General features: G+C 40.2%; 1 protein-coding gene across 50 annotated transcripts in view; it reads left to right on the top strand.

Annotated features, from left to right (window-relative positions):
- EPB41 (erythrocyte membrane protein band 4.1) overlaps nt 1–12,480 on the top strand; it is a 231,999-nt gene that overhangs the window by 158,829 nt on the left and 60,690 nt on the right. For 20 of the 50 annotated variants that reach the window (XM_063783718.1, XM_063783716.1, XM_003307928.6 and 17 more), the window contains 3 exons: nt 6,293–6,501; nt 11,716–11,772; nt 11,938–11,979. In XM_063783718.1, coding sequence (XP_063639788.1) covers nt 6,293–6,501; nt 11,716–11,772; nt 11,938–11,979 — 308 coding nt within the window. The remainder of the gene's footprint in view (nt 1–6,292; nt 6,502–11,715; nt 11,773–11,937; nt 11,980–12,480) is intronic. The other 30 variants (XM_063783720.1, XM_063783717.1, XM_054664879.2 and 27 more) reach the window with 5 other exon arrangements.

The following is a 12,480-nucleotide window of genomic DNA, read 5'->3' as shown; positions in this document are numbered from 1 at the left end:
ATTTTTACTTTCAATTTTTAAACGACCTAAGAATTTTTGGAGTAAGTTCGAATTGATCGTAATACTCTTTTCTTTTTTATTGTTTTAGGATTTCTACAACTATTTTCATAAGAGAGATAGGCCTATAATTTTCCTTTTGTAATGTTGTGGTCAGGTTTTAGTTTCGAGTTTATGCTGGTCTCACAAAATAAATTGAGAAGAATTCCTTCTTTTTCTGTTCTCTGGAAGAGTTTGTTAAAGACTGTTGTCATTTCTTTGTTACTGTTTAGAAGAATTCGCCTATGAAGCCATATCTGGTCCTAGAGATCTCACTGTGGGAGGTTCTTTACTTACAGATTCAGTGTCTTTATTAGATAAGGGACTATTAAAATGTTCTAGTTCTTGTTTCAGTTTTGATAAATTGTGTTTCTTTTCTCTTTCTTTCTTTTTTTTTGGAGAGAGAGTCTTAGCTCTCTCAGGCTGGAGTGCAGTAGTGCCGTCATAGCTTGCTGTAGCCTTGACTTCCCAGGCCCAAACGATCCTCCCACCTCAGCGTCCTGAGTAGCTGGTACCACAAGTTCACGCTACCGCGCCTGGCTAATTTTTTTTTTTTTTTTTTTTTTTTTGTAGAGACAAGATCTTACTGTGTTGCCCAGGCTGATCTTGAACACCTGGGCTCAAGCAGTCCTCCCACCTTGGCTTCTCAAAGTGCTGGGATTATAGGTGTGAGTCATCGCACCTGGCCTAGTTGTGTTTTTCTAGGAAATGTGCATTTTATCTAAATTTCCAAATATATTTACATAAAGCTGGGTATCTTTTCAATATCTGTAAGAACTATAGCAGGGTCCACTTTTGCATTCCTGATATTGGTAAGTTGTACCTTTTTGTTTCGAATAGCCTTGGTAGAGGTATATTGATTTTATTAATCTTTTCTTTTTTATATTGTAAATTGACAATTTATGTATGTATGTATGTATGTATGTATGTATTTATTTATTTTTGAGGTGGAGTTTCACTCTTGTTGCCCAGGCTGGAATGCAATGGTGTGATCTCGGCTCACTGCAACTTCTGCCTCCCGAGTTCAAGCGATTCTCCCGCCTCAGCCTCCCAAGTAGCTGGGATTACAGGCATGCGCCACCATGCCCGGCTAATTTTTGTATTTTTAGTAGAGACGAGGTTTCACCACGTTGGTCAGGCTGGTCTCTACCTCCTGACCTCAAGTAATCTACCTGCTTCGGCCTCCCAAAGTTCTGGGATTACGGGCGTGAGTGAGCCACCGAGCCTGGCTGACAATTTATAATTGTATATATTTATGGGGTACAAAGTAATTGTCTTAAGTTTTTCAAAGAACCAACTTTTGGTTTTGTTGTTTTTTTCCTATTATATATACTTTAACTCATGCCAGCTGATATCTTTATTATTATCTTTTTTTTTTTTTTTTTTTTTTTTTGAGACGGAGTTTTGCTGTCGTTGCCTAGGCTGGAGTGCAATGGCGTGATCTCGGCTCACCGCAACCTCTGCCTCCCAGGTTCAAACAATTCTCCTGCCTCAGCCTCCCGAGTAGCTGGGATTACAGGCATGCACCACCACGCCCGGCTAATTTTGTATTTTTAGTAGAGACGGGGTTTCTCCATGTTGAGGCTGGTCTCGAACTCCTGACCTCAGGTGATCCACCCACCTCAGCCTCCCAAAGTGCTGGGATTACAGGCGTGAGCCACCGCGCCCGGCCTATTATTTTCTTTACACTTTTATTCAGCTTTTTAAGAAAAAATTTCTTGAACTAGATACTCATTAATGTTCATTATTTCTTACAACTTAACCTTAGAATGTAAGTGACTTGCCTAAGGTTACATAGCTAGTTGGAAAGAATTAGAAGGGAATCCGGGACAATTCTCCTAGGCCCATGCTTTTTACTCTTCACCATGATGACTTCTTTTTTTTAGAAAGAGTAGAATAAAAGTTAATAGTCAATATTCCTTGAGCACTTAGTATGTTCCAGGCACTGTTCTATCTTTTAAGTATCTGAAGTGCATATAAACTGAATAGGACAATTTTTTTTTGTAGTTCTGTTTTTAAATGTCTTATTTTTCTCTTTGTGCTATAGTATAAAAAGTGGAAATATGTCTGTGTAACTATTTTTCCCTCCTTTCCTTAGATACTTCTCTGTGCTCCTTAAAAGATACTTTTTCCCGTTGAGTCATCCCTCCCTTTTCAAAAGATTAATATAACTCTGTAAGCTAGAGATGGTGTATCAGGGAAATTTTTACAAGAATTGCTTTATAAGGGGTCTTATTTTCATGATAAAAATGAGCATTCCCTTCCTCTTCTGTTATGTGTGGTGCTTAGAGCATCTGCTTCACCAGCTGGAGTACCAAAACTGGTTCAGATCCCAGTTTTATGATAGAGTAGTAAGTTGCAAGCGTAGCTAATAATGATGACAAAGATTATATTTTTCTTGCACTTTTTGCTTTTCAAACCATTTCCATGTATTCCTATTTAATACTAGCAACTTAGTCAATAAGAAAAAACATTTAGGAATTACAGTTTTACTCATGAGGAAACTGGAGCACAAAAGAAAGGGCCACACAACCAGGTAGTTCATCCATTCGGTGAGCAGTGGTTACAGTGATTCTTGCCAGGGGTGTACATCCTTATTATCACCTTCGGAGCTTTAAAACAAAACACATGCCCAAGCCTCACTCTTGGATAGCTCATCTCACTAGAGTGGGCCTGAGCATCATCTGATTTTTTTGTTTTTTGTCTTGAAAAACAAACATTGTATCAGAGGACACAAATGATTTTTGTGGTCCTCTGATAAAAGAACCACCCTACCGCATACTAGCAGAAATTGTGCTAGTAAATAACAGCTAGAAGTAGAAGTTGTTTGCCTTTACTGTCTGATGGTTTGAATTTTATTCTTTACTGCTGTAGTATATAACTATCTAAGTTTCTGTTGTCAGCCAAGAGCAATATAGTATTGAAGTTAGTGGGTCACCATCAGCATTTTTCTTTATGTAGACCCTCAGATATGGGAGATACTGGATTTTTAAAGTTATGTATTGTCTATATATGCACCAAAATCTTGTAAATATTAATAGCTGAATTAATAAAACTGAAGACCCACACATCTTAAAAAGCAATCCCTACCCCCAACACTGTGAATATACTAAAAAGCATTGAATTACATATTTTAAATGAGTGAACTGTATGGTATGTGAATTGTATCTCAAAAAAAGCTATTAAAAAAAGCCATGATCACTACCATGATATTATAGAGTTAATATCTTCCATATTTTACAGATGATTAAACTAAAGTTTGTAAGATTAAGCTCCATGCCTTAGGGCACACTACTATATGTGACTGAGTGTGGGCCTAAGACTCGTGATTTGGCTTTTGCCTCTGTTCCATGCAGCCTTTCACAGCCAGAGCTTTTTATTGTAATGTTATTATTTTTCCAATCTGTGAACTCTGTTTCTGTCAGTTTCCACACTAATACCTTCTTTTCCACATACAGTACAGATTGCCAAGGCTAGGAATGCTGAAGACATAAATCATTTGGCTCTGCAATATTAGTACTGGATTGAAACCAAAGACAAGTGGCAAAATAACACATGGTGAAAGCATGGGCTAAGTTTCTATGATGCCAGGCATAGTTGAATTAATTCTTTGAGAGGAGGTGTGAATACACATGTATAATGATACTTAAACACAACTGTGAGCAAAATATTTTGTCACATTCCCCTGTGTTGTCAGGTTTGGTCTGCCATCTGCCATTCTTGCAGTGACTGCTTAAAGCACCCATTAGTAGTAGCTCTGTGCTAATCCAGAGTTATTACTACTAACCCAGTAGTAGCAATCTGTGCAAGAGGCCGCAGATTTTTCATGGAAAGATAAAGGAGATCCTTTTTTTTTTTGAGACAGAGTCTTGCTCTGTTGCCCAGGCTAGAGTGCAGTGGTACGATCTCGGCTCACTGCAAGCTCCACCTCCTGGGTTCAGGCCATTCTCCTGCCTCAGCCTCCCAAGTAACTGGGACTACAGACGCCCGCCACCACGCCCAGCTAATTTTTTGTATTTTTTAGTAGAGATGGGTTTCACTGTGTTAGCCAGGATGGCCTCAATCTCCTGACCTCGTGATCCACCCACCTTGGCCTCCCAAAGTGCTGGGATTATAGGCATGAGCCACCACGCCTGGCCGATAAAGGGGATTCTTGAATTTCTGCTGTTTTTCCTATATATCCGCTAAGGAATTAGTTCTTTCATTGGAAATTATGACAGAGTAATAAGCATTTCTTTCTTTTTCTTTTTCTTTTTCTTTTTTTTTTTTTTTGAGACAGTCTGGCTCTGTTGCCCAGGCTAGAGTGCAGTGGCACAATCTCAGCTCACTGCAACCTCTGCCTCTCAGGTTCAAGTGATTCTCCTGCCTCAGCCTCCCGAGTAGCTATGACTACAGGTGCCCACCACCACACTTGGCTAATTTTTGTATTTTTAGTAGAGACGACGTTTCACCTTGTTGACCAGGCTGGTCTCGAACTCCCGACCTCAGGTGATCTGCCCACCTCGGCCTCCCAAAGTGCTGGGATTACAGGTGTGAGCCACCGTGCCTGGCCAAGCATTTCTTTCTTAATATTGTTGTATGAAGTAGTTGGGAATTTAAAGTTTTTATCTGTTCAGATTCATGGAATTCCTTTATCTGATCCTTACAGTTTACAAATCTAAAAATTTCAGCATGAATTATGTTCAGTTATAGTCAGTTTAAGAATGCAGGAAAGTCTATAATAAAAATTATTGATTTCCATGCAAATTGTTTAAAATATAAGAGTCTTGGCCGGGAGCGGTGGCTCACGCCTGTAATCCCAGGACTTTGGGAGGCCAAGGCAGGCAGATCACTTGAGGTCAGGAGTTCAAGACCAGCCTGGCCAACATGGTGAAACCCCATCTCTACTAAAGATACAAAAAATTAGCCAGGCATGGTGGCATGTGCCTGTAGTCCCAGCTACTGGGGAGGCTGAGGCAGGAGAATCACTTGAACCTGAGAGGCGGAGATTGCAGTGAGCCGAGATCATGCCATTGCACTCCAGCCTAGGTGACAGGGCGAGACTCCATCTTAAAAAAAAAAAAAAGTCTCAATACAAAAGAGGATAACAATATGTTATCAGAAATACTAAATCATGCACAAAAACACTTTCATTCCTAGATACTGTCAGATAAGTGAAGTTTTATTACAAAGTGTAAATGTTTTATATCCCTGAAAGAATGAACATAAAAACCATAAAAAGAGTATGAGTGATTGTTTTGAAGTAAGCTGTCTAAAACTTAGATACCAAATATTCCAAAACAACAATTGGCTCTTTGAAAAGATCAAGATTTTATCATAAGTCTGTATAGTTTATTCTCTCTAAAACAGTCTATACAACTTTTCCCCTAAATTAAGGTTTCTCAACCTCAGTAACTTCAGCCTCTCTGCACTGGATGCCAGTACCTCCCGTCTCTCCCCTCCTCTGTTACAACAACCAAAAATGTCTCCGGACATTGCCAGATATTCTCTGGGGACAATTTACTCCAGTTGAGAACCACTGCCCTAAACATATTAGAGAATAAGAGCTGTAATACAAATTGGTAAGGCTGAGAGATAGTAGGACAGAACTCAAAAGATATTTTTGTTTAAGTTTGAGGACTGACAGTCAAAGATTTTGAATTTGTGTTATTTTAATCAAATGATTTATTATTAAAAGGGAGAGCATCTGGTTCAAATATTTGTCCTTACAAGCATCAGAAAGTAGTTCATGTCTTACCAGAAGAGCCATTTATCAAGTTATTTTGTAATCATTCCAAGGAGGCTTACAGAAGAAATCAGACTTAATTCTTTTTTCTTACAATATATTTTTAGGTTCCTGAAATAACCTAAAAATGAACACATCTTTATTTTTAAAAGGCCTCATGGAAGAAATCACATTTAGTTAACCCTTTTTTTCCTGCCATAGACAACATTGCAGGTTTTTGAAACTAAAATTACAAGATAAATGGATTTTCTATTTCTTTTCTTTGATCTTGTCTCCCCTGAATTCAGCATTCATGGAACATGATCATTAACACATTTTAGCCTTTCTACTGAGGGTACATTTAACTTCCTTGTTGCTATCAGTTCCCTGGCAGAGCACTAATGATTTATTTTTTACCCTCTGTGTGATAGCCCACTACACACTCTAACATTCGTGTGTATCCTGGATTCACAATTATTTTGCCTGGTGACTCTGAAATAATACAGTAGCTCTGGCCTTTACTTATGCTTCCCTTTTCCCTTTCTCACATAGCAGCAGCTGTCGATTCGGCAGACCGAAGTCCTCGGCCCACTTCTGCACCCGCCATTGCTCAGGGTCAGGTTGCAGAAGGTGGCGTCCTAGATGCCTCTGCTAAAAAAACAGTGGTCCCTAAAGCACAGAAGGAAACAGTGAAGGCTGAAGTGAAAAAGGAAGACGAGCCACCTGAGCAAGCTGAGCCAGAGCCCACAGAAGCATGGAAGGTATGTCATCAGTCCAAATACCTAGCTAACTCACTTTCTGATTTAGAGCCCTTAACTTTTTGACCAGGAACGTTTTCAAAGCAATTGCTTATTCTCATAGACTCAACAAAGTTATTCTTCATTCTTTCTAAATGAAGATGTCTCCCGTGAACCTATAAAATATTTTCATAGAGTTATGTCAGTAAGACTGTAAGCTATCTCAGAAGTTATAAGGTGACCCACTCCTTGACCCAACTATTATTTTTATTTATTTATTTATTTTTTTGAGATGGAGTCTCGCTCTGTCACCCAGGCTGGAGTGCAGTGGTGCGATCTTGGCTCACTGCAAACTCCGCCTCGTGGGTTCATGCCATTCTCCTGCCTCAGCCTCCTGATTAGCCGGGACTACAGGCGCCCGCCACCACGCCCGGCTAATTTTTTGTATTTTTAGTAGAGACGGGGTTTCACCGTGTTAGCCAGGATGGTCTCGATCTCCTGACCTTGTGATCCGCCCGCCTCGGCCTCCCAAAGTGCTGGGATTACAGGCGTGAGCCACCGCGCCCGGCCCCAACTATTATTTTTTTTAAATGATCTTATAAAACACACCAGTATGATTGATCCTCTGCTTTTTAAAATAATTTTACTCATCTAGAAGGAATCTCCACATTGCTTTTTAAGACTAAGCTCTGCTATTGTGATTAAAATAAAATTTTATTTTCTAAGATGGATGTATGCACATTTCCAAATAACTGGTATTACATAAAGCACATCTATGTGGTTGCTCAAATCTTAAGTACCTTTACAAAAAGGAGAAGATTCATTATGTAGGAGAGGTTGTACTGCTGAGTTGCCTATGGTTCTGAGTTAATTGCACCCACAGTCACTGCACTGTGTTGAAAAATCACCAATTTAATTAGCAGATTTCCTAGACAGTGACTAGACTGACCTTTTATATGTTAAGCTTTGTAAACACATTTAAGCTGTGATGGAATCGAAGTGCTAGCTCAGATTTATTGAAATAAATATAGCTCTTGCTGTTGGCAACAGGAATTATGAGAAGCAGTCTTCATGAGAAGAATTACATTTTTATATGTCTGTTAAGAAATTTAAAAAAATTTTTTTTAACCATAAGATCTTAGTAAGTGTTCTCGCTTTGGCAGATGGATTAACCTTGTTCTTTTGGAGCCAGATCAATATCTAGTTTATCTCTAGAGCAGTGGACAGTCTAACTATGTTTTGATTATATTAAAAAAAAAAAAAACAGGCCAGGTGTGGAGGCTCTCACCTGTAATCCTAGCACTTTGGGAGAGCAAGGCGGGTGGATCCCTTGAGCCCAGGAGTTCAAGACCAGCTTTGGCAAAATGGTGAAACCCCATGTCTACAAAAAATAAAAAAACTAGCTGGGTATGGTGATGCACATCTGTAGTCCCAGCTCCTTGGGGGACTGAGACAGAAGGATAGCTTGAACCTGAGAGGTTGAAGAGGCTTCAGTGAGCCGAGATCGCCCACTGCACTTCAGCCTGGGTGACAAAGTGAGACCCTGTCTCAAATAGTGAAGCCCCGTCTTTACTAAAAATACAAAAATTAGCTGGGCATGATGGCAGGTGCCTGTAATCCCAGCTACTGGGGAGGTTAAGGCAGGAGAATTGCTTGAACCTGGGAGGCAGAGGTTGCAGTGAGCCCAGATCACACCACTGCACTCCAGCCTGAGTGACAGAGCAAGACTCCGTCTCAAAAAATAATAATAATAAATAAACTGTTAAATATGACATACAGTTTTACTGTCCATTTGGGACTACCTTGAGTCCAGAGAGAAAAACAGATTGAGTGAATGGTAGGTGTTTACATTTTTGTACCTAGCCAAATGTTTATGACATTGGTCATCAGGTTCACTGTCAACAATGCCTGTTTAATGTTAGACTACCTCCTCAGTTCTTAATGTTAGAATATCTCACCAGGCACTTTTGACTATCCCTCTATTTGTTATACTAACTAAAAAGTGTTGGATTACTGGAATTGTCAGGGGAATCTTCCTAGTGGCTAAGATTCCTCTGGCTTTCTGCTGACTCACTTTTTCTCCTTTTTGCCTATAACACAGACATAAATATCTTCAACAATAGGCTCCCTTTGCTCTTGGGAACTTGGCAGAGTGAAGAGATCACTACCTGTTATATGCTTTCCATTTTAAGTGCCAATAGGGGGTCTTTGTTGCCAATTAATTCTACATAAATATATGATTCGAGATACTTGTGTTGAAATGAGACTGAAGGCCACCTCTGATAACTTATTGTAATAGTGGTGGCAGAATTAAGGGTGACTCTGAGCTGATTTTATACATAGCAGTTAGAAAATAACTATGGCGGCAGGCACGGTGGCTCACGCCCGTAATCCCAGCAATTTGGGAGGCCAGGACGGGTGGATCACAGCCTGGCCAACATGGCAAAACCCCGTCTTTACTAAAAATACAAAAATTAGCTGGGCCTGCTGGCAGACACCTGTAATCCCAGCTATTTGGGAGGCTGAGGCAGGAGAATCACTTGAACCTGGGAGGCAGAGGTTGCAGTGAGCCGAGATTGCGCCACTGCACGCCACGCCAGCCTGGGCAACAGAGCAAGACTGTCTCAAAAAAAAAATAAAAAGGGCCGGGCGCGGTGGCTCACGCCTGTAATCCCAGCACTTTGGGAGGCCGAGGCAGGCAGATCACAAGGTCAGGAGATTGAGACCATCCTGGCCAACATGGTGAAACCCCGTCTACTAAAAATACAAAAAATTAGCCAGGCGTGGTGGCAGGCGCGTGTAGTCTCAGCTACTCGGGAGGCCGAGGCAGGAGAATGGCGTGAACCCGGGAGGCGGAGCTTGCAGTGAGCCGAGATCGCGCCGCTGCACTCCAGCCTGGGTGACAGAACGAGACTCTGTCTCAAAACAAAACAAAACAAAACAAAAAAAAACTATGGCATTTACTTGAAGCCATATTTATTATATAAAGCAATAGTAGTGATAAAGTAGCCTTGTAACTGTAAATTTCATTATCTGACATTAGTTTGGTGCCAGATAGAGATAGCTTTTTGTTGTCATTTTAATGATATATTCTGCCAGTATACCTGTAGGTACTGTCTCCCGCATGTATATTATCTCATTTAATGTTCTGTGTAGGGGCATACACAGAACTACTGTTGCTACTTGGCCTCAATTCTTTTTTTTGAGACGCAGTCTTGCTCTGTCACCCAGGCTGGAGTGCAATGGTGCGATCTCAGCTCACTGCAACCTCCGCCTCTCAGGTTCAAGCGATTCTCCTTCCTCAGCCTCCTGAGTAGCTGGGATTACAGGTGCCTGCCACCATGCCCAGCTAATTTTTGTATTTTTGGTAGAGACAAGGTTTCACCATGTTGGCCGGGATTGTCTCGAACTCCTGATCTCAGGTGATCCGCCCACCTCGGCCTCCCAAAGTGCTGGGATTACAGGCGTGAGCCACTGTGCCCGGCTGGCCTCAATTCTTAAACTGAAGTAGAGGCTCTCAGTTTTCTGCTATTGGATTGATAAAGATCCAAAGCAAAAAGAAGTCATTATTCACTTGAACAAGGAATTTAAGCTTTGTAAAATAATTTAACACTATTGTTTGCTAAATGTACAATTCTGGGAAGACATCATCTCCATTTTGTCCGTAAGAAGTTTAAGCTCTGAGGGGTAAAAAAAACTTGTTAATGACCACACAGAAAGTATGCTGGGACTCAAAGTAGAAATGACCCAAAACCAGCCAGGCGCAGTGGCTCACGCCTGTAATCCCAGCACTTTGGGCGGCTGAGGCGGGCGGATCACAAGGTCAGGAGATCGAGACCATCCTGGCTAACACGGTGAAACCCCGTCTCTACTAAAAATACAAAAAATTAGCCAGGCATGGTGGCGGGCGCCTGTAGTCCCAGCTACTTGGGAGGCTGAGGCAAGAGAATGGCGTGAACCCGGGAGGTGGAGCTTGCAGTGAGCCGAGATCGCACCTGCACTCCAGCCTGGGCGACAGAGTGAGACTCTGTCTCAAAAAAAAAAAAAAAAAAAAAAGAAATAACCCCAAACCGTTAATTACCCCTGGTAGTTAAAGTGCTGTAATGGGGTGTGCTTAACTTAACACTTGACAGTGTCACTAATTTTGGTGCTCTCTTAGGTTTTTTAGACTCAGTCTAGGGAAAATAGCACAATGACATTATACTCCAAAGTAATGCTGCTTAGTGTGATTAAAAAGAATATCAACACCACAGATTGATGAGGTTCTGTAAAGAACTTAATGATACAAAGTGATTTAGCCCTTAGTAAAAATAATCAATTTTTTAATTTAAAATATCCAATGCTTTGGGCATTGCTCCCTCTATTATGCTCCCTCTTAATAGTCTGTTTTTTTTAAAATAATTGCTCCATTTTCTATGTATAAAATGATGTTACTAAAGGTATTTCAAAGCTAGGCAGGAGACCTTAGCTATTCTCTTTCTGCTATTAATATCAAGGATGAATCTTGCCCTTCTACCAAACACATAGACTCCACCTCCCTAGAGGAGATTGCAGTGTGTTGAATGTTGCAGCTGAATCCTGCATGTGCTTGTTTATAAGCCAGCCCTGGGAGTAATTTCATGTGTCAGTTACAATTTAAATTGGGTTTATTGTAATGTTTTGTTGTGTAATAAACTGAAGAATGAAGTGCCTCTTTAAGTATATTGTTCAACTAACAAAATCCTTTGTGTTTACCAGTTTGGTGTCATATGTGGTTTATTACATGTGTGTTTTAACTAAAGATTTTCTTTTTCTTCCTGTCATATATGTCATACGTTGATAACTTCATATGTAAATTTGTTTTTAAATGTTATTTAAAGTACTTCCAGATCAGTTTTTAAAGGCAAAACAAAAACATGGGCTATTGCATTAAATAAGCCTAAATTATTCTTTTAGTGGGTACTTTTTTATAAATAAGTATAAAAATACATTTTCTTCATCAATAGAATACTTAATTTTCTTTTTTGATAATTTGGATATCCATATTACCTTTTCAGCCGTGAAAATGTGATGGTAAACACAGATGACTTTTGGGAGTAATATCCTTCCCTGTAACACCCTCCATAAGACTGCATCATGATGATTACATATCAGCGTATTTCACAACCAGCTTAAAGATGCAGCTTATTTGGAAACAACACTATTCATAGAAACCTACTAACCTAAAATGTTTTTACTACTTTTATTTCTTAAATGTAGGTGGAAAAAACCCACATCGAGGTGACAGTACCCACCTCAAATGGTGACCAAACACAGGTTTGTGCCAATAGGCCACTTGTTCCTCTTTCCCTCCACCCCCTCAGTTTTTTTCTTCTCCCTTACTCCCTTTTCCTTAAAAAAATTATAAAATGAAGGTTCAAACAAACTTCAATGAGCAACATTTTATCATTTTTCTTTCTTCTTTAAATTATGGCAAAACAGAAGCTTGCAGAAAAAACTGAAGATCTGATAAGAATGAGGAAGGTTAGCCATTTTTCACTTTCACAAAACTACATTGCCATTTCACCCATGCTGACTTACAGTGCATTAAAAAGACAGTGATCCATTCTTTTCATTGATTTCTTTTAATCAGGAGTTGTTAATACTTTCAAATAATGGATATGGGCCAGGAGCATTGGCTCACACCTATAATCCCAGCACTTTGGGAGGCCGAGGCAGGAGGATCTTGGGGTCAGGAGTTTGAGACCAGCCTGGCCAACATGGTGAAACCACGTCTCTACTAAAAATACAAAAATTAGCCAGGCGTGTTGGTGCACGCCTTTAATCCCAGCTACTTGGGAGGCTGAGGCATGAGAATCACTTGAACCTGGGAGGTGGAGGTTGCAGTGAGCTGAGATCGTGCCACCGTGCTCCAGCCTGGGTGACAGATATACACATATATTTACATAAACTGAAGAAACCATAATCCTGTACTATATGTTGAAAAGTTTCATTAAACTTTTCAGTAGCAAAATATGTTTTTAA

Source organism: Pan troglodytes, chromosome 1, assembly GCF_028858775.2.
Source record: "Pan troglodytes isolate AG18354 chromosome 1, NHGRI_mPanTro3-v2.0_pri, whole genome shotgun sequence".
Classification (NCBI taxonomy): domain Eukaryota; kingdom Metazoa; phylum Chordata; class Mammalia; order Primates; family Hominidae; genus Pan; species Pan troglodytes.
This window is presented reverse-complemented; position numbering and strand designations above follow the sequence as displayed.